Source organism: Aspergillus vadensis, assembly GCF_003184925.1.
Source record: "Aspergillus vadensis CBS 113365 unplaced genomic scaffold BO88scaffold_29, whole genome shotgun sequence".
NCBI classification, from domain to species: Eukaryota; Fungi; Ascomycota; class Eurotiomycetes; order Eurotiales; family Aspergillaceae; genus Aspergillus; species Aspergillus vadensis.
The window spans coordinates 443,810-463,086 of record NW_020292067.1 but is presented as its reverse complement, the minus strand read 5'-3'; the positions used below and the strand labels follow the sequence as shown (position 1 = coordinate 463,086).

General features: G+C 50.8%; 7 protein-coding genes across 7 annotated transcripts; 3 read left to right on the top strand and 4 right to left on the bottom strand.

Moving 5' to 3' along the window:
- The first annotated feature begins 223 nt into the window (after positions 1 to 223).
- BO88DRAFT_408367 (AP-1 complex subunit gamma) lies at positions 224 to 3,541 on the top strand. The gene is made up of 5 exons (XM_025707691.1): positions 224 to 389; positions 500 to 623; positions 686 to 874; positions 927 to 3,039; positions 3,095 to 3,541. Exons 1-5 carry the CDS (start codon positions 380 to 382, stop codon positions 3,188 to 3,190), a joined length of 2,532 nt encoding a protein of 843 aa, XP_025558514.1. The 5' UTR covers positions 224 to 379; the 3' UTR covers positions 3,191 to 3,541.
- A 667-nt stretch (positions 3,542 to 4,208) lies between these two features.
- BO88DRAFT_429479 (uncharacterized protein) lies at positions 4,209 to 5,620 on the bottom strand (the record flags this gene model as incomplete). Its single annotated transcript, XM_025709156.1, has 6 exons — positions 4,209 to 4,351; positions 4,445 to 4,523; positions 4,903 to 4,992; positions 5,021 to 5,124; positions 5,176 to 5,310; positions 5,341 to 5,620. 6 exons carry the CDS (start codon positions 5,618 to 5,620, stop codon positions 4,209 to 4,211), a joined length of 831 nt encoding a protein of 276 aa, XP_025558513.1.
- An 857-nt stretch (positions 5,621 to 6,477) lies between these two features.
- On the top strand, positions 6,478 to 7,925 carry BO88DRAFT_429478 (nuclear transcription factor Y subunit beta; the record flags this gene model as incomplete). The annotated part of the gene is made up of 5 exons (XM_025709155.1): positions 6,478 to 6,637; positions 7,015 to 7,125; positions 7,191 to 7,318; positions 7,415 to 7,671; positions 7,724 to 7,925. 5 exons carry the CDS (start codon positions 6,478 to 6,480, stop codon positions 7,923 to 7,925), a joined length of 858 nt encoding a protein of 285 aa, XP_025558512.1.
- A 416-nt stretch (positions 7,926 to 8,341) lies between these two features.
- BO88DRAFT_491369 (C6 transcription factor) lies at positions 8,342 to 11,438 on the bottom strand. The gene is made up of 3 exons (XM_025712851.1): positions 11,214 to 11,438; positions 9,949 to 11,134; positions 8,342 to 9,894 (listed from the first exon to the last, which is right to left on the bottom strand). Exons 1-3 carry the CDS (start codon positions 11,275 to 11,277, stop codon positions 8,739 to 8,741), a joined length of 2,406 nt encoding a protein of 801 aa, XP_025558511.1. The 5' UTR covers positions 11,278 to 11,438; the 3' UTR covers positions 8,342 to 8,738.
- A 222-nt stretch (positions 11,439 to 11,660) lies between these two features.
- Positions 11,661 to 13,651, bottom strand: BO88DRAFT_472944 (o-methyltransferase). Its single transcript, XM_025711750.1, has 5 exons — positions 13,290 to 13,651; positions 13,078 to 13,201; positions 12,878 to 13,001; positions 12,356 to 12,813; positions 11,661 to 12,300 (listed from the first exon to the last, which is right to left on the bottom strand). Exons 1-5 carry the CDS (start codon positions 13,611 to 13,613, stop codon positions 11,990 to 11,992), a joined length of 1,341 nt encoding a protein of 446 aa, XP_025558510.1. The 5' UTR covers positions 13,614 to 13,651; the 3' UTR covers positions 11,661 to 11,989.
- A 2,294-nt stretch (positions 13,652 to 15,945) lies between these two features.
- On the top strand, positions 15,946 to 17,639 carry BO88DRAFT_397137 (uncharacterized protein; the record flags this gene model as incomplete). The annotated part of the gene is made up of 6 exons (XM_025705267.1): positions 15,946 to 16,365; positions 16,441 to 16,670; positions 16,730 to 16,819; positions 16,873 to 17,117; positions 17,174 to 17,204; positions 17,279 to 17,639. The coding sequence occupies exons 1-6, from the start codon at positions 16,195 to 16,197 to the stop codon at positions 17,637 to 17,639; spliced, it is 1,128 nt and encodes a 375-aa protein (XP_025558509.1). The 5' UTR covers positions 15,946 to 16,194.
- Positions 17,615 to 19,272, bottom strand: BO88DRAFT_160984 (TatD family hydrolase). The gene is made up of 2 exons (XM_025701597.1): positions 17,879 to 19,272; positions 17,615 to 17,813 (listed from the first exon to the last, which is right to left on the bottom strand). The coding sequence occupies exon 1, from the start codon at positions 19,164 to 19,166 to the stop codon at positions 17,985 to 17,987; it is 1,182 nt and encodes a 393-aa protein (XP_025558508.1). The 5' UTR covers positions 19,167 to 19,272; the 3' UTR covers positions 17,615 to 17,813; positions 17,879 to 17,984.
- Between the last annotated feature and the right edge of the window lie 5 nt (positions 19,273 to 19,277).

The following is a 19,277-nucleotide window of genomic DNA, read 5'->3' as shown; positions in this document are numbered from 1 at the left end:
GTTGAAGTACATTTTAACATCAGTGAAGAAACATCTACCAGCTTTCAAAGCTGCGAAAAGGTTCATGATATACTTGCTTGCTGCTAGCCTTACTCTCCGTGATTAAGCTCACGGTGCCAGCACGTGATGCGCCGGCCGCCCTTGAGGGATGCCAAGCCGGCCAACTCGCAAAGGACGGGCGAGGCTCTCGACGACTGCGTTGCTGCTGCTGCATCCGACCATTACTCCCTGACCCCGTCATTATTATTTCCTCCATATCACCGACCTCCGGATCGCGCAGACTGGTCTCTTCGCATCCGTTCTTTTTCTCCGACCCTCCCCTTCACGTCGATCCTCCCCCTTCTTTTCACCTCCCCATCCGGGGGTCCTTGTGGCCGCCATGGCATCCCGTAGGTGTCCTTGTGTTGAACCCTCCCCCACATTGCTATACTGCTCCCATGCCCCTGTCCCCGGAATTCGATCGCTAACTGTCGCCCCCTCTCCCGCCTATCATATATAGTCAAGCAGTTTATCCGAAATGTACGGTCTGCCAAAACAATCGCCGATGAACGAGCAGTCATTCAAAAGGAGAGTGCGGCCATCCGTGCGTCTTTCAGGGAAGAGAGCCATGATTCGGGCATCCGGTTAGCATTGGCACCGCCAACCTCTACAAACCCTCGAACCCGCCGCTCACTTCTTTGCGCAGGAGAAACAATGTGGCCAAGCTTCTCTATTTATTCACACTCGGTGAACGGACACACTTTGGTCAAATCGAATGTCTGAAGTTACTGGCCTCCCACCGTTTCGCCGACAAGCGCCTGGGATACTTGGGGACGATGCTGTTACTGGATGAGAACCAAGAAGTTTTGACGCTAGTAACGAACTCATTGAAGAAGTGAGTTTCGTATTCAAGATCGGCGTAGAATATCCTGGCTGATGTCTTGCAGTGACCTTAATCACTCCAACCAATACATCGTCGGCTTGGCCCTCTGCGCCCTGGGCAATATCGCCTCCGTCGAAATGTCCCGAGACCTTTTTCCCGAAGTCGAAAACCTAATGTCTACTGCAAACCCTTATATTCGGAGGAAGGCGGCACTGTGTGCCATGCGTGTATGTCGCAAGGTTCCCGACCTGCAGGAGCATTTCCTGGAAAAGGCAAAGACCCTTCTGTCGGACAGGAACCACGGTGTTCTGCTGTGCGGTTTAACGCTTGCGATTGACATGTGTGAAGCCGAGGAGGCGGAAGAAGGACAGGAGGGTGTGATCGAGATGTTCCGGCCGTTGGCTGGTGGTCTTGTGCGCTCCCTAAAGGGGTTGACCACCTCGGGATACGCTCCAGAACATGACGTCTCCGGTATCACCGATCCCTTCCTCCAGGTGAAGATCCTGCGCCTCCTCAGAGTACTAGGTAGAGGGGATGCGGCGACTAGCGAAATGATCAACGACATTCTGGCCCAGGTGGCCACCAACACCGACTCGACAAAGAACGTCGGCAACGCTATTCTCTACGAGGCTGTCCTGACCATTCTCGATATCGAAGCAGATTCTGGACTGAGGGTGCTGGGTGTCAACATTCTTGGAAAGTTCCTGACCAACAAGGACAACAATATTCGTTACGTTGCTCTCAACACGCTGAACAAAGTTGTTGCAATTGAGCCCAATGCCGTTCAGCGGCACCGCAACACCATCCTGGAGTGTCTCCGCGACCCGGACATCAGTATCAGAAGGCGTGCCCTTGATCTCAGCTTCATGTTGATCAATGAGAGCAACGTGCGCGTCCTTGTTAGAGAGCTGCTCGCTTTCCTGGAAGTTGCCGACAACGAGTTCAAGCCAGCCATGACAACTCAAATTGGTATCGCTGCTGATCGATATGCCCCTAACAAACGCTGGCACGTTGATACGATTCTCCGAGTACTCAAGCTTGCCGGTGCCTATGTTAAGGAGCAGATTCTCTCGTCCTTTGTTCGCCTCATCGCCACTACGCCAGAGCTGCAGACCTACTCTGTGCAGAAGCTCTATCTCTCGTTGAAGGAAGACATCTCGCAAGAAGGCCTTACCCTTGCGGCTACCTGGGTCATTGGCGAGTACGGTGACAACCTTCTCCGTGGTGGTCAGTATGAGGAAGAGGAGCTGGTCAAAGAGGTCAAAGAGAGCGACATTGTTGACCTATTCACCAACATCCTCAATAGCACATACGCCACCCAAACAGTGGTGGAGTACATCACTACGGCCTCTATGAAGCTTACTGTGCGCATGTCCGATGCAGCACAGGTTGAGCGGCTCCGTCGCTTCCTCAGCAGCCGGACTGCCGATCTGAGTGTTGAGATTCAACAGCGGGCTGTCGAGTATGTCAACCTGTTCGGCTATGACCAGATTCGTCGTGGAGTTCTCGAACGCATGCCTCCGCCTGAGATCCGCGAAGAACAAAGAGTGTTGGGTGCACCGACCAAGAAGCGCCAGAGCAAGATTCTGAAAGACAAATCCAAGAAGCCTGCTAAACAGGCTGAGCAGGACATGCTTCTGGACCTCATGGGCGGCGACGCCCCACCTACCAGCCCAACTACCAACGGTTCCCAGAATACGGCTGATCTCCTTGCCGATATCCTCGGCGGCGACTCCAGCCTATCCTCACCTTCTCCCCAACCCGCACAGAAGCCTGCAGGATCTGCCAATACCAGCGCTATCATGGACTTGTTCAACACGAACGGAAGCACGCCGTCTCCCAAACCTGCCGAGCCTGCATCTTCTCTGGATCTCCTAGCAGGCCTGGGATCTTCTGCCTCGCCCGCACCCGCTCCTGCCCCTTCGGCGGCTCCTGCTCACACGGCCTTCAACAAGAACGACCTCTCCCTTGCCCTCCAGGTCCAACGTGGCAGCGGTGGGAGTGCGCAGATTCAGGCTCGTTTCCGCAACACTTCAAGCTTTGGCCGCTTCTCCAATGTTGGATTGCAAGCAGCCGTGCCCAAGAGTCAGAAGCTACAGCTCAGCGCGATCAACAAGGCTGATCTCGATGCTGGTGACGAAGGCATCCAGATGCTCAAAGTTGCAGCACTCACTGGGGTAAGTTACAACCAACCGCGACATTTTTGCTTGCTTTTGACTAAAGTTCTTTCAGGCCCTCCCACCTAAGCTCCGCCTTCGTCTCCGTATCACGTATGCCAAGGACGGTTCCGATCCTGTAACAGACCAGGTGGACTGGACCGAGCCGTGAACGGTATCCAGGGCCATTCTTTCACAAACCCTTATATTCGCCTTACAAGAACCTTTTAGACCGCCCATCTAATCTTTTTTTATCAACCCAATTATTGTATCAGGAGAGAGGATGGAAGCAAGCAAGCCAACCCTTGGGAGAAGTCTACTTACTTGACCTTTCATAGTTCCTCACATTACATACATGCATGTTCATACATACCCGGTCCGTTTCTAGCTCTCCATTTTCATCATCTCTTCCCTTCGCTGTCATGTGTTCCCTTTGCCTTCTATGTAAATGCTTGGTATGTTGCTGAGGCGGCCTAGGAGTGGCCGGTTTCCCCATATGTGGGGTCTAAAATGAAAATGTTCCTCTTCACTTTACCACGGACTTCTACTGTAGTGATTAGTATATATCTCGGAGTTAGGAGATTTGCGACTGCGGCGTTAACAACAAGTGCCCGGTGATTGCACGGTCGTCTGTTTGCGCTTCAGTGATGCTTTGCAATCCCCAAACCACCAAGATTGTGACTATGACTACCCAACACCGGGTGAGACAAAGGATTAGAAGTTCCACACGTCATCGATAACAGAATGAGGCAAATCGACAGGGACCGGCGTTCTACCAGAGACAGCTGCGGCCTCCGATGCACTCGTGCCTAATGAGCAGTGCCGGGTCAAGGAAGATTTCATCAGTCTGAACTGCGAGAAGTGAGACATTAAGCTTTTGTTTGATGATGCTGGTCGGGAAGTTAATAGTTGATGTAGATAGCTATTAGTAGTGACCTACATACAGTCTTGCATGGTGTTGAGGCCTTCTTTATCATCTTCTTCAACGATGTCTCCTCTATTTGACTCAGGTTTGGCTTTCCGGCGGGTTTTTCTTAGGGCGCGTATACTGACCAATTCGCTCGAGGCGCTTATGCGTCGAAGGGGAGGGTGTGGCTCGGATGAGTTGGCTTCAGTGGGACAAGGCGTCTAAGCTGCAGCCGACCGGATTAAGGCTGCTTGCTTCGCCCAAGTTTGATCTACTCTACTGGTCACATTGTCCAGGCACAAGGACGCCTGTAGCCCATTCTGACTGGCTGCTTCATGATAGCCTCAGGCCGTTGTGTATGTAGATAAGTGATTGTGATGTGATACTTGGAGGTCATGGCTCCTGAGTCCTGGGCTAAGATCCTTCCTTCCTTTAGTAACTTTTATAACTCAACAAGTAGTGATGGTGGTGACTGTTGGGTATGAACCTGCAAAGTTAATGATAACGTAAATGAAGCACTTGGTGGATGGATGCCTTTGTCCTTATCCCCACCATCTTCTGAGCGTTGGGCTGCAGAGGTTCCACTTAGCAATCTCGCCTAATGACAACCATAAAGTAGGCTGTTTCACACTTGAAGAAAGCAATCCTCAAGATGGTGGTGTGGACAGAAGCTGCTACTACTTGTTTATCAGCAGCTTCTATGCGGTCATCCTTGACTGCTTTGTTTGACGATTTGGGTCCAAGATTGAAGGATTATACATTGGTGCCTGATATGACACCTGCTATCCGGTCCACACTTTCGCCAGGATTTTACATCCATGCATGAATTTGGTACATTTGATCATGCAGTCTCAGCCAGGGTAGCAATACCTCTGGTTTTAGTTTGCTCAAGATGTGGACTCTAGATCGGCCAGAAAGTTGCCCATAGTGCAAGCTCATAGGATGTCAGATCAGATAGATGCAGGATACAGATCAACGGGGGCCATGGCCTTGATTATGGGGAAGCTTGCGCCCGAGCCGGATGAGCTCGGAGATAGCCAAATCTGAAACTTACTATACTGCAGATGCTCCGTAATATATTCGCGACAGAGTGACCCGAGAAGATGTATCCCAATTGTAGATCGCATGGTTCGTCTCTGGTAAACTTGATGATGACGATGTCAGGCCGACATCACGTGTAATACCGTATCGTGACCCCCCTCATCTCCCCTCACCCGCAATTGAGGGTCTGCACCTTTCCGAAAACAGACCAATACACAAGGATACCGCGTAAGGGGAGCGTAATAGAGTCCTGAGGCCATCAGCAGCGTCTCGCGTTTCCTCGTTCTTTCTGTCTCCGTCTCTCTCGCGCTCTCTCTCTCTTCCCTCTTCTCTCTCTTTCTCATCTATCTTTTGAGAGTGAGCAAGCATTCAACACTCATCAATCGCGATTCCATTAGATCTAGCATCATCATCAATTTCATCCATCGAGTCCCCTCCGTTGGAGAAACACCGTTTATATCTAGATCTCCGTCCGATCTCATTGGTGTTGGGGGACTTTCTCGCAACAACCAGTGATCGTTGCTCGTCTTGCCAGGGACTTCTGGTTCGCCAATTGATTGCTGCGCGCATCGCGGCCGTCCCCAGTAATACCTGCCCTACGACCATTTGCCTGCTCTCTACTGGACGGTAAGCCAATAACTCAACACGCCCCATCCATCCCCCAGCGTCGTGGGCCACCGGAATTTGATCCAATCGCCTGGTCGGTTGCTCCCTCTTTAATTGTTGGTTTTGCTGCTTTTCCCAGCTGCGCAACGTGCCACACTGCCAGTCTGACCCACGGTTACTTCCGTGTTGCATTACCCGCGTCACATCCCGCCCCGACTTGTTCCCAGATCTTCCGGCTGCTGGAAACTGTCAAGTGCGCATGGCTTGCTGACGTGACCACTCCTGAAGTCGCGCACGCGCTGCCCTCTAAACCTCCCTCCACACTGAGCCACAGGGGCTTTGCCCAAAAAAAGAGTTTCCAGGTTTCTGGTGCTGTATCCATCTTTACTCTGGCTAATCAAATCAGATCTTTCCATTTAGAAGAAGAAAGAAATTAAATCAAAAAGAGAAGAAGAAAAAAGAAATACGAAAAAAAGAAACGCGCTGGAAATCCCAAAAGACAGACAGGCAAGACAGATTTAAAGTACCTTAGAAAACAATAACAAACAGAAACGCCTGCTGCGACCAAACACACAACCCCCCTCCCTCCCTCCACCCTCCTCGTCGAATAATAGATCCCGCCGGTCCTTGCTCACGACGCTAAAGCAGGACTATCGCAGAAGCATTGCCAATCCCCCACACGCGCAACTACGCCCGTCTTTCCCCGTTCAGGCTGTCGTGAAGCGAATCGCTGCCCAGCCAGACGCACCCTCGTTGTCCTTGGCGCGGCTGTATCATAGCGCGCGAGATCGAGAATCTACCGCGTGCTGCACGCAGCTCTGACGTGGTTTGCCAACAGAGCAGTTAGAGACAAGCCCCCGTTCTAAATCCAGTATCTCTGCACGTTCTCAGAACAGCTAAAAATCATGTCGTCGACCTCTCCCTCGAAGGAACCGGAGGTGGAACCCGAAGTTCAATCGGGTGAAGACCAGGAACAAATGGATAAGGACCAACAAGACACTCAGGCGCAGGGTCAGGGAGAGTTCGAGGTGAAGGAGCAGGATAGATGGCTGCCAATTGCAAATGGTTAGTTGCGTTCCCTTGCAGCTTTCTTTTTTTCCTGATTTGCGCGTACCTTACGTTTATCTGCTGGTCAACCGCCTCTTGCCCTACTATGATGGTTCACCCACCCCCTTCAACCGCACACCCCCGTTGCCTTTATTTGATCCTAACCGCCAGTCCTTTTGTATATTTTGTGACTTGAGTTTTCATGGATTGGATAACGCCTCTCCGGGCTCTTCCCTCATTCGTCTCTTGGTTGTTCGCACATTCCCCATCATATAAGCCCACCTACCCTCCTAATGTCTGGAAGTAAAAGACGCCTGATCACTTTCATTCATGCCTGCGACCCTCGCATATATCACAGTTGATACCATGTCAGGATACTAATGTTGCGAATTAAGTCGCCCGTATCATGAAGCTGGCTTTGCCTGAAAATGCCAAAATCGCAAAGGAGGCCAAGGAGTGTATGCAAGAATGTGTGAGCGAGTTCATCTCATTCATTACTAGCGAAGGTTCGTGCGACCACACCTGCTTTACAAGCTCTTTTACTGACGGAGTCTTACCCATTTGTCCGTAGCCTCCGAGAAATGCCAGCAGGAAAAGCGCAAGACTGTCAACGGGGAGGACATTCTATTCGCCATGACCTCCCTCGGGTTTGAAAACTATGCAGAGGCCCTTAAGATTTACCTGTCCAAGTATCGCGAGGTGAGACCTGTGCAACCGTCCCCAATCATGTTGCCTTTCCTCGTAACAGGCGACATTGAGTTTCATGACGTATCCGGACGCTAATGATTCCTCTAGACCCAATCCGCAAGAGGCGAGCACCAGAACCGTCCAACAAGCAGTGGATATGGTGCTGGCGCGCCCGTAGGGGCCCCCGGGCCTGCCGGTCCTGGTGGCCGTCCAATGGGACCTGGTGCAGGGTTTCCTGATGCTGCTGATAGCGCCAACAATATCATGAACCAAAGCTTGGACCCGTCTGAGCAGGACACTTCCGCCTATGGCTACCCCCCGATGGTCGGCCAGCCGCACAACGGCACCACCGGTGAATCTTATTAGTATGCTACTGTGCGGGAGAACCATCCGCTGGACTTGACGACTATCCTGCAGCAAGGGTCTTCTTCGGAATCGGACAAGCAGAGACTCGAACATCAGCCTCCCTTCACCCCTGCAGAGGCTGGATGCCCCTCGTCTCCAGCATGAAAGGCGGCTGGGATCACAGGCCCAAGCGACGAACGTTTCCGGATGTTACTCCCTGTACAGCGATCCTAATTACGCGGTACGATACGATGGGTTACTTACGGGATATTAACGGAACGAACACGAATCAAGCAATACGACAGGAACAACGGAGCCGAGAGATAGTTTTTCACTGATTTGGTTTATTTTTGCTTCTGATTCTTCATCTTCTCTTCTACAATCGGCTAGAGCACCAGCCGACGTGCCAGGCCCTCTTGGCGTTCTCAGTCACCTTCATATACAAGCAACCACCTTCTCATCATCAAGCCAACCAAGAAGAGGTTACCCATATATTTTCATGCTTACGAGTACAATATTCCTCTGCGCGTTATGGTTGACCAGAGAAAAAGGGGTTCCCACCCCCCGATTGCTAGGGCCCAGTTACATGTAATTATTGTCTGAGTTGAGTATCTATTATTTGCGTGTATGTGTGTGTCTTTGTCATTATTTATTGCAGAGTATGGGATACTGTTCAGAAGGGGGAAAGAAGACAACAGGAACCTGACAAATAGAACATGGATTGGACTTCACTGTCCCTGACAGCCAAAAAAAATCACGTGGTTGTATTTCAAACCGTAGAGGCCAAGTCTTATGGTTACCGCTAGATGAATCCTGTACGACGAAAAATAGTTCATGAACGGCTTGCGCGGTGTAACCTGAATCCCCCTAATTACGAACGTACTCAAGAGAAGAACGGGCTAGCTTTCCATCCATCATATAAACAACGGGACGATCGATAGAAATAAACAAAATCAAGATGTCATCATCATAGTCATCATCATAGAGGAAAAAATGCCAATCTAACCAAATCAAGTAAAAAAATACCACGACTCGCTAAATTAACAGGAAAGCAACCACAGATTCAGACACCAGGGGTACGAGATATTTATCCATGCATCCACCCTCCATCTAACAGAAGATCCGACATCGGAGTCTCCTGCCAGTAGATCTGACGCCATTCATCCTCTAACTCGGGTAGTCCTTCCATGGCCATTGGTAGCACGGGTTGGTCCAAATCCGTGAAGGAGAAGAGTTGGCGCCAGTCGAGGGATTCGCGGGGCGCGTCGGCGTCGATGGCGTCGACGACGGGGGTCATGGTGACGGAGGGTGGGGGTGGGGGGATCCAGGCGTCTAGATGATGATGGTGAGGTTGTTGTTGTTGGGGCTGAGGTTGAGGGTGATTGTGGTGTGGGCTTGTCGGGAGGTGGTTCGTGGAGGAGTCTGGGGTGGGGACTTCGAAGGGGAGGGGGCGGTCTGTGGGGTGTGGATTGGGGGTTCGTGTTGTTTGCAATGTTGTGGGTGCGGAGGTGGAAGTGGAAGTAGTGGAGTGTAGGGTGGTTTTGGGTTGGTCTTGAGGGTTGCTGAAGCGACGGGGTGGTCGTTCGCTGGTGGCCATTCGGAGATCTTCTTGGAGGCGTCTGGAGTCTTCGAAGAGGCGGAGGATGGTGTTGGCATGGAACCAGTAGCTTGCTAGCTCGCGGAGGGAGTAGGAGGCTGAGTCAAAGCGGCGGAGAGCGTTGATTGCTAGGACGGGGTTGGAGAAGCGGAGTTCGACGCGGACTTGGATCATGGCCGTGAAGAGGGTGTGGACGCCGGAGTACCAGAGGAACTTGAGGCGGTCATTTAGTCGGAGTTCTTCGAAGATGGAGGTGATGACTCCTGCGGCTGCACTGCAGATTTCGGCGTCGTGTGGCCCGTAGTCATCTGAGTAGGCGGATGCTCGGGGGTGTGGGCGGTGGAGGAGGATCAGGAAGTTGTTGTAGGTGAGATGGAGCATGGCGGACCAGGGGTCCATGTCGGATGCTCGGAGACGTAGTTTATCGGGCAGTTTCAGAGACCAATTGGCAAGGGCTTCGTCGGCTTCGAGGAGGACAGCTTTGCGACGCTCTGGACTCACTCGTAGTCCGAAGCGGCTTCGAACGATATACGAGATCATCACTGAGAGTTCGGAAAAATGGATCACATAGTCGGATTGAACACGAGGTCCGCAGCCTTCAAAGTCGGAAATTGTCAATGGAGACACATCGGAGTCTTCGAGATTACTGTGTATAAAGTCAGCAACCTATTGGGAAGGACAGGAGGAGGTATCTGCTTACATTGCCTGCGGTCGACCATAGGAAAGCGATACCATAACGTCGAATTGCACTATGATATACCATAGCCTCCTCCACATTCGGCGATCACGGGAGACAAACCGGCTGGAGATAGGATTTCGGTGCATTCCAAGACCAGTAGCAATCCTGGCAGCTACACCCACCCAATAATGCGCATTCGCTGCGACATCATCGTCGGCACCATCCGAGTGCCAAGTCAAGAGGAGGGCAGCTTGCACCAGGATATCGCGATTACGCTCAATACGGGAATCAAATAGCCACTTGGCACGACGGAAAAAAATGTCCTTGAGGGCATCGCGTTCTGCTTTGGGACGCGTGACATGGGCTCCCACCAACAGGATGGCTTGTAGCAGCAATATTGGGGGAGGATCAGCGGGGTCTCGATTGCGATACTGCGCCATGAACAGGTCCTCGTCAATGATAGGATACCCCGGATTGACGTGGTCGAAGTAAGCTTGCACTAGCTCATCTGCTAGGGCCGGTTCAGGCAAAGTGAGAGCATCCATGAGGAGCTGATCATGTCCGGTCCTTAACTGTCGTCGCGGAATCTCATTGCCTGCAAAGTGATACACGTCGTCATCCTTGTCACGTTGCTGACGGATCAAGAAAGACATGTTCGACAGCTCATGGCCCACATATATAGCTCGTACACCCCGACGAATCTCCCGACTGCCCGATTCTTCCTCATCGATCAGCTTCACTAGTCGTTTCTCCAAGTCTGCATGCGAGTCTGATTCGGCCGAGACATCCGGGCCCGGAGGACGGTTATATGCCGGAGGTTCTGAAGCTGACCCGGCGCCATTAAGGGGAGGGTGTTGATTAACATTATGATTAAGCGTTTGATGAAGGTTATGTAGGCTAGAGGTGGGAGGTGCGACAGGCGTTGTCACTTCCGGTTGGACGCCGCGGAAAGTGGTGGTGAAAGCGTCAGGCGGGGTTGTAGCCGTGAGGGGCAAAGAATGTCTGTGTGTAGGCTCAGAAGAAGCAGGAGGCGGTCGACAGCGGATTGGAACAGGGTCGAGGATTGATCGCACAGCCAGACGCTTCTTCTTTTCGTGAATCCGACAGTCGGTCTTCCCCGCGGAACGACAATTGGAGCATGGGAGGCCGACGATGCGGGCATCGCATCGGACTTTGCGCCGATGGCAGTGGACGCAGGCCGCGGAGCCTAGAAGGACAATTTCATTAGAACCATAAAAAGAACAGCAGATATATGCAGAGTCCTTGATGATATTTGCAGAGCGTACCTGACTTGCGCTTAGTCACCCCATTCCCGGCGGGTGGATGACTGCTGTGCGCTGCGGAGGTCATTGCCGAAACATCGACACAGATCCAAGGGTCCGGAGACTCGCTAATTCGTCATCCCTTATCCGAGAGATCTGAGGGATAGAGCATAAGGTCAGATCAGGACATGATCTACCCACGAACAGAAGGATTGGAGAGGAGAATGAAGCAGACGGAAAGAAGAAGAAGGAGAAGGAGGAGGAGAAATGGCAGACATGAAGAGGAGAAAAGGCGGGAAACTCGAATTGCTTTGCTCGGCATGGCTGTGATTGGTCGATAATGGGCAATCGGGTGGGGCCCATCCAGGGCGGGTCTGGGGGAGTCACGTGGCGGGGTGCTGATCGATTCCATTGAATTTAGTCAGACCTTCGATGCTTGTTCTCCTCGTCTTCTGGAAGCCTGTCATTGCCCGCCGTTTGAATGCTACCATCCTGCCCATGGTTAGTTTGGAGCATACCTAGTTTACTACCCACGCCCAGGACCCCTCCCATTATCCTGCCCTGCATCTGTGTGACAGCCGGTGTCTCCCTCCGTGCGCTTATCCACCCTGGGATCCACTCCCGGCGTAGCTCCGTTATCAGTCCGCCTATCGTCCATTCCTTCTCTCTCACTGGACCGTTGGTAAAATTCCTTATCAACATACTACATTCTCGAGATAAAGTGTTTGACAAAAATGTACGGCTAACCGGATCCATGGTACTCATACCGATTTCTCCTGCATCGTAGACAGGTCCTGATTTCACGCCAATTCGCACTCTATCAAGCTCTCCACTCCCTTTTCCACCGTCCAGATCTTGACTACTTTTAACCCCGCCGATTCAATCAACGTAGTCCAGTGCTTCTCCGTCCGTTCCCCCGAGGCAATTGACATCATGATCATGTCAAGGCTAGTCGTTTCGAAATGCGCGTCGAGACTGGGGACAACATACTCATTGATCAACAGCTTACTGTACCCCGGTTTCATGGCTGGGATAAGGTTGGACAGGATCTGACCGCACACATCATCAGGCCAGTCATGTAGAACCGAATGCATATAGTACACCCGTGCTCCTGAACCTTGTCAGCCCTATGCATCAATCACTAGAGTAACCGTTTCAAGCCTTACCTTTCACCGGCTGCTCCGTAAAGAAATTATGCGCCATTGGGTCAATGGACACATGCACGTCCTTCACAGTTTCTATAACCTGTGGGAGATCCTGCACCACAAGCCGCCCAGGCACTTCCGGCCACTTGCGACGGAATTCAGACACATCGTGCCCAGTGCTACCACCCACATCAACCAAGAAGACGTCCTTCTCGCTCAGCTCAGTACCCTCAATCAACAGCTCCTGCACTGGGTAGAAGCCCTTGTCCATCCAGCTCGGTCGTCCCTGATGGTACACCGACATGTGGTTGCCGAATTGTTTGGCAAGGGTAGGGTTCTTTTGTACCAATTCGAAGAAGTGTTCGTCGACACGCTGTCCCAGCTGATATGGGGACTTGGTGGGATCGGTTGGGTTGCGGAAACCGTTCTGTTTAAGGAAGGCAGGGATAGCGTAGATACCTGGGTATAACCAACCTGAGCTGGGGTTTGCAAAATTAATGTTAGTACCTTGACCTTTTTATTGGCACCCTGGGTGTCACCTACAGGGCAGGGAAAGCATCTCCATATCGCTCCACACTCAGTGTGATCGAGAGATTCGTTGCGATGTACTCGTCCGGTCCCGCTTCAGTGACGACGGTCATAGATGCCAGATGCTTCATGATGCGCGCTGGGAGGGGTAAGTAAAACACAACTCGACCTGAGAAATACATGCCAGAATTGCAAGTGAATTGGTGGATACTTACACAACAAGACCGGATCACTCTGTGTAGTCACCGCAAGCTCTGCGACAGACTTGGGCTCGTCCCGAGATAACTCGCTGAACACACCTATAGCGAGGGCAGTTTCAATAGCAGCGTGCAGAGTAGCCTACAGCAGAGACCATTTGTTAGATCTCAGCCAGCATACACACATCGCAAAGCATTTCTTTAGAATTCGTGTAATAGACAGGACTTACTGTAGTCCAGCACTGTCTGACAATCGCCTCGCGCGGGGTCTCCAGCGCATTCGCTAAGGATCTCGCAGCATCTCGCAGTCTTAGTCTTTCTTGTGAATCCTCCAGAGAGATGGATTTGTGGGATGCGATCTGGTCGATCAGAGCTGGAACAGCGTCTGGTGCATTTGGTGAAATGGCAATCGTGTCCACGCTCACGTTCGACTGGGACGGCACATGGCCGTTGGAATGGGTGCCTTTCGTATGGTGTCCATTGGTGTGATGGCCATTGGTGTGATCTCCGTTGTTATAATGTTCAATGACTGTTGTGCCGTTTTTATGAGGCATTTTGTAGTTATTTTGGGATTGCTTTCGGAGTGGGTTATAAGGGCTATGCAAGATGTCCGTTTGAATGGCGCCTTCTACTACTTAATATGGGTCGGCAGCCAGACGGAATGAGCAGCCTATGTAGGCTTCTCGCCTTGCGCGCTTCCATAGTACTACAATATAGCCCGTACTAGAATACTTTACTTATGGTACTTAGAGCAATATAGTTAGCCTCCATTCCCTTCCGTGCCCACTGAGGGTTCAAATCAAGGAGACCAGCCTGATACTGCAACCTCCACTGGTCATTTATCCCACTTCTGCCCACTCTGGCGACCTGCAGTAGGGTCGCTAATGTAACGGCGACGCCTTAATAGACTCCACTCCTTGGAGAGGGGTAGTAATGACCCTGGTTGGTTGCTTGTATTGTCATTAGCAGATAATGAAATTTCCATACCAATGGTCCGGCTAGGTCAAAGACGCGTGCCACATTAACGCAGGCTCCATATCGCTAGATGCAATGGCGGAAAACAGACAGGGTTTACAGAGCTCCTTCTCTATGTTCTCTCTGTGATTAGCTGGTACCGTGGGTAACTAGACATGGTGGTTTAAAACGGAGAATTAATTTAGAGGATCCGCACGAGTGAGGTGGCAGCGGCAATATGACATTGTATTAGTCTCTCCGCCGATTTCTGGTGGGTGTTCGAGACTGGATGGTCTAGCTTTCTTAGTGCGGAACTCTCACTAATAAGATCACGGAAATAGCAGTATAATTAGTTCTGAATCAGAGATAGACGGGGTTCGAGGACGGGAGTCCGCTCATGACATAGAGTCCGGCCCCGACGGCTTCGCACCAAAAGCATTTAGCGCACTTTTATAGAGTGCCACTGCTGCGCCGTATTCTCGGACTAGTCTATCTTAATTAACAATTAACAGGCGCCAAACGGGATTCGCGAGATAGGTGCCGTGTAAGGACAAGGGTTCATACCAATAGATCCTACAATCGCAAGAATCGAAGTACCGGGGTTAATTCATTCATCTTGAGCCAGGAGTAGCTGGCATCGGCGAAATGATTATACTTGTGCCACGCGTTTCAGTGAGCGTAGTGAAGTTTGTCTATGCCAGTGCTGTTAGAAGCATCCGTGTCTCAGTAACAAAAGCAGAGGTACCCCTGAGACGGACAAGGGTTGCTTTCAATAAATTATCACCGCGCAAACCGCACTGCTGGCTTGCAGGGATACTCGGATAGCGCATGACACCACACTTCGCGCCATTGACATCCATAGGCCCGGGCCTGCATCGTACTTTTGAACTGCCCATGTGTTACTAGTCTATAGTGGGAAATCCGATGAATAATTTAATATCAATAGGAGATGGTTAAATGTTAGCACTATGGTACGACCCTGTAGCGACGGTGTACTTGGCTGCTGGGGAACTCTGCGATGCCAAGAACATGGTGGATCGTCCAGGTAAGACAAGCAATATAGGCTCATGATGTTCAGCCTTAAATTTTGCTGTAGGGGAAAGTGACATTGAGCCACATGTACTCAGTGTTCGGAAGCGCTTTGAAGTTGCGCACAAGCACTATCTTTTGATCGTCTATTTCAAGGGAGAATTGCAATCTCAAAAATCGCCGATTAGCTGGGAATACTTGAATGTATAGAAGCGATTCCTATTATCAATCTAAATTGCGGGCAGTGGCGTCCAAAAGGACAAAGAAAGCAGCGTACGTAACTCACTAAGGCATTGCACTATACGCTAGGGATAGAACGGTGTGAGATGGTGCGTGACGCCGGCGCCGGCGCCGTCGTTGTGGAACCGGACTCCGGGCAGAAGCTCGTTCGGAAGTCGGAACTGTGGGAAGGTCAAGAAGCTCGGTTAATATTGGGACCTGTTCATTTCATGTGCTCCTTGTCTTTCTTGATCGATCCCAACTATTCCGTAGTAGCGTCCAATCCACCAATCTCGATCTAGCAATGACCGTCTCCTGCTTATTTCAACACGGACAGTGTGCTGAACCCTGGAATGTCGGGCATGTTACCTCGGCCGACAATATAATCGAAGGCCGGCTCTAGGCCGAAAGTGATCCCACATCATTAAATGATGTGTATGAGGGTGCCACGTTTCTATGCCGCTATTGGTTTGCTTGCCTGGGGATTTACTGGACGGCTTCGATGCTATCGTCTGTGTCAGACAGTAGTAGACCGCACATTATTCCTGGTCAGGGGTTTAATGAATTTACATTACTCTGGATCTAGGTGTCTCGACTCCAGAGCCTAGAACGAGAATAATATAAAGGTTGAAGACAAAAGATCCTCCATGAAACTCTAAGGCGACTTCGGATGCACGAGATGGTCCGTAATCGGCCTTCGAAGAGACAGGGATTATGTTGCACAGCTAGTGAACTAATTGACACTAGAGGAAAAGCAAATCCTGTCAAAGTACAATGAAATGCCTGTACGTAAACCCCTTAGATGGATCTCTGGATAGCCTGAGTCGCGAATTGAACTTTTTGCTGGAATCACTTCAACGGAGGACTGTTTGATGTTTGCGGCATTCGACTTATCCATGTCCAACCAAACTTGTGGATGCTGGATACGAAGCGATGGCTGCTGTATCTCCAGATTATGCCCACCAGACTAAGGGCCCACGAATATTGGCTGTCTTCTGGGCCATGACCAGTCTTGCAATTCTAGCTGTGGCAGCCAGGCTCTTCATCCGTATCAAAGTCTTGCGCAACCCAGGTGCAGATGACTGGCTGATCGCAGCGTCAATGGTGAGTCAAGTACACTCTTTTCCAGGTCCGACTGACACAATGGCCCTTTTTGCCGTAAATTCTGACGATATTTAGGTGTTCAGCATATCATATTCTGTAGTAACCACGGTCGACGTCGCTCTAGGTTACGGAAAACATGCAGTCGTCATAGCAGATAGACTAGAACTTGTTCTGCTAGTCAACTATATCAACTTCGCCTTGGGTATAATCTCCTTTGCCTTACCCAAATTAGCCGTGGCAGCCCTGCTGAGCCGTTTCCTGAATCCGACAACTATACAACGTGCGATCTTGTGGGGGCTGACGGGGTTCGTGGCACTAGTGTCGTGCATTTGCATCTTGTTGCTCTTTACCATGTGCGATCCAGCGAGAGCTCTTTGGGACACGTCTCTTTTGTCGAAGGGCGCACATTGCCGGAGCTCGTGGATCCTTGTAGACTATGCCATCTTCACTGGAGGTAGGTGCGACCCTAACAGAATGATAAGATAAGCCGAGCTTAAGCAATGATAGCCGTATCTGCTTTTACGGATCTCTATTTGGCAATATATCCGACAGTCATTTTGCTGAAGCTCCATATGTCGCTGCGGAAACGATTGGCATTGTGTGCAGCGTTAGGCCTGAGTGCGGTGTAAGCAAGAGCTCGGAGAGCCCATCGCCATCAGTTTTCGCTAATAAACAAGAATATAGCGCTTGTGCAATGGCAATCATCAAGTGCATGCAGTTACCAGGTCTTGCTGATCTCAGCGATACGACATGTAAGTTGCTTTTGACGAAACGCCGTATGTCCGGAGTCCGACTGACACTATAGCAGATGCCACAGCAGATCTTGTGATCTGGACAAGGTAAGCCACTATGTGTACTTTGTGGCACTAAGCCGTTGAGAGGAGATCCCGGATATTGACAATATTCTCGACAGTATCGAATCGAACGTCGTGATCCTGGCCTCATGTATCCCCACGTTACAACCGCTTCTCGAAATAATTCTCGGAAAGCGCAGTCTGAGAAGTACCAGCGGATATCAGTACAAAGAGAGCAGTACACAACTGCCCGACTCCGACAAGTGGAACAGCAAGCGGTCCGGACACCGGAAAAGCAAAGGCAATACGATGGTCGCAGATGTTGGCAGCCAAGATAGCATTTTGCAGACAGTTGACGATCACGGGGACGAGAGCCATTATATGGGGCACATCCGTCGTACAGATAACATCACCATTGTGTACGAAAGTGTGACGCCACAGTCAGGTGGTGCTGATGATACAAATAACCATGTAAAATAGGAGGGCTACACTGACGGTGTCTCTAGCATGTTCTTTTCTTTACTGCCTTCTTTTTGGGTTGGTCTATAATAGCGTAAATGTCGTTTCTCCATTGTTTAGACGCAATTTCATACGAGTGCTTCTAGACATCCTGGAGAATTGGAGTATTCCAACTAATTTGGGTTCGAATGCTTGCTAGGTTGGGAAGTTAGCGTGATGGCCCAGCACTATTGACTCTGAATGATGCGTTGCTTCCATACCTTGTTAACGCTGACACAACGCAAATCTTTCAGTATGTGATTATGTACGTATGTCGGCTCTGGACTAATAGACTTGCATGTGCCTAACATCCCGCAGTTGGATGTATCATCCAAAAACGAACCTTTTCCAATTTTCAGCGAGCTGTTGAACGCCTTGATGTAAATCCCACCCACGGATGTCGCAGATCTGTCGAGCGATTTCCTCAAGCAAGTCATCCATTTGTTGACCCGCCGTATGCAGATCGCTCTCAATGAGTACCCTATCATCAGGCAAAGCCTTGATAACGTCGATGACCTTCTTTGACGAAGGTCCGCCGAAGTTTATCACGGAAGAGAAGGAGAAATAGACGTCTGAAGGATTGGATTGATGCAGAAATTGCTTCAATGGCTCCACCGGTCCGGAGTAAGAATGCATGCAGATCCGTGGTGGAAATGGGAGAGACTTTTCTTCTGGCTTTGCTGGCACTTGTTGCTTTCGTTCATCCTCTGCGTCGCTCTCTGCGTGCGCATCTGCAACGCTATATCGTCGGCGTCTCTCCCGCCGTGAGGCGCTCTTCCGCTCATGCCCAGACCAAAGGGCCTTGAAGAGGTCAAAGACCGCCCCATGAGCCTGAACGCTATGCACAGAGACTGGTCGTTGAAGTTCTCCAGCTAGGCGCAACTGAGCCTCCAAGATGGCTTTTTGATGCGCCAACTGAACACGATACGGCGAGAGCTGTCTACCTTCGCGCGACCCGGGGGTCATTCGCTCATCCCGAGTTTCTTTTTCCTCCTCGGTCCACGCCTTGGGAAGCCTAAAAGCACGATCAAGGCCAACCTCACCCACAAGTGAATGGGGATACGCCAGCAACCGTGCTCGAGATTCCGACAGCAACTCTGACAGCGGCTTTGGATCAGGTAACGACAGGATGAAGTCATCATCTGGCTCTGGAGTAAGGACCTCTTTATAGTGCAGCTTCTTCCGCTCAATTGGTGAGGTAGTATCATTGGTGTCGGGCGAACCAGTCACATCGTCGATGATTTGATGCGAGAACCATGGGTGCCAGCCAAAGCACGGAAGCACAGGCCCTGTTGTCGAACTTTGGGCGGACTCCTGACCCTGGGTCAAGGATGTGGCGGTCTGAAGCACTAAGTCTTGGTCCTCTCCACGAGTGGACATGACTGTCAATGTCAATACTTTCATCTGGGGGATTTCCGCAATGGATGACATGGTGTCAGTGGGGTGACAATGGGCGTCAAACACCCCCAAGTGCCAAGGAAATGCATCATTCTGAGTGGTCTCGGACATGGTGCATGTGAAAAGAAAATGCCAAAAAGCCGAGGAGGAGTTCGAGTATCAAGGCAAAAAGAATAATGTTTTCAGAGGTAGCTTGGGGATTGTTGATTGACAAACGATGGG

Coding starts and splice junctions, on each gene's coding strand:
- BO88DRAFT_491369 (XM_025712851.1), bottom strand. CDS start 11,277: ATGACCTCCGCAGCGCACAGCAGTCATCCACCCGCCGGGAATGGGGTG. Junction 11,135..11,213: donor GGTGACTAAGCGCAAGTCAG/GTACGCTCTGCA, acceptor TTGTCCTTCTAG/GCTCCGCGGCCTGCGTCCAC. Junction 9,895..9,948: donor TATGGTCGACCGCAGGCAAT/GTAAGCAGATAC, acceptor CTTTATACACAG/TAATCTCGAAGACTCCGATG.
- BO88DRAFT_472944 (XM_025711750.1), bottom strand. CDS start 13,613: ATGCCTCATAAAAACGGCACAACAGTCATTGAACATTATAACAACGGA. Junction 13,202..13,289: donor TCAGACAGTGCTGGACTACA/GTAAGTCCTGTC, acceptor TCTCTGCTGTAG/GCTACTCTGCACGCTGCTAT. Junction 12,814..12,877: donor GGAGATGCTTTCCCTGCCCT/GTAGGTGACACC, acceptor TGCAAACCCCAG/CTCAGGTTGGTTATACCCAG.
- BO88DRAFT_160984 (XM_025701597.1), bottom strand. CDS start 19,166: ATGTCCGAGACCACTCAGAATGATGCATTTCCTTGGCACTTGGGGGTG.
- BO88DRAFT_408367 (XM_025707691.1), top strand. Junction 624..685: donor AGCCATGATTCGGGCATCCG/GTTAGCATTGGC, acceptor TTCTTTGCGCAG/GAGAAACAATGTGGCCAAGC. Junction 3,040..3,094: donor AAGTTGCAGCACTCACTGGG/GTAAGTTACAAC, acceptor AAGTTCTTTCAG/GCCCTCCCACCTAAGCTCCG.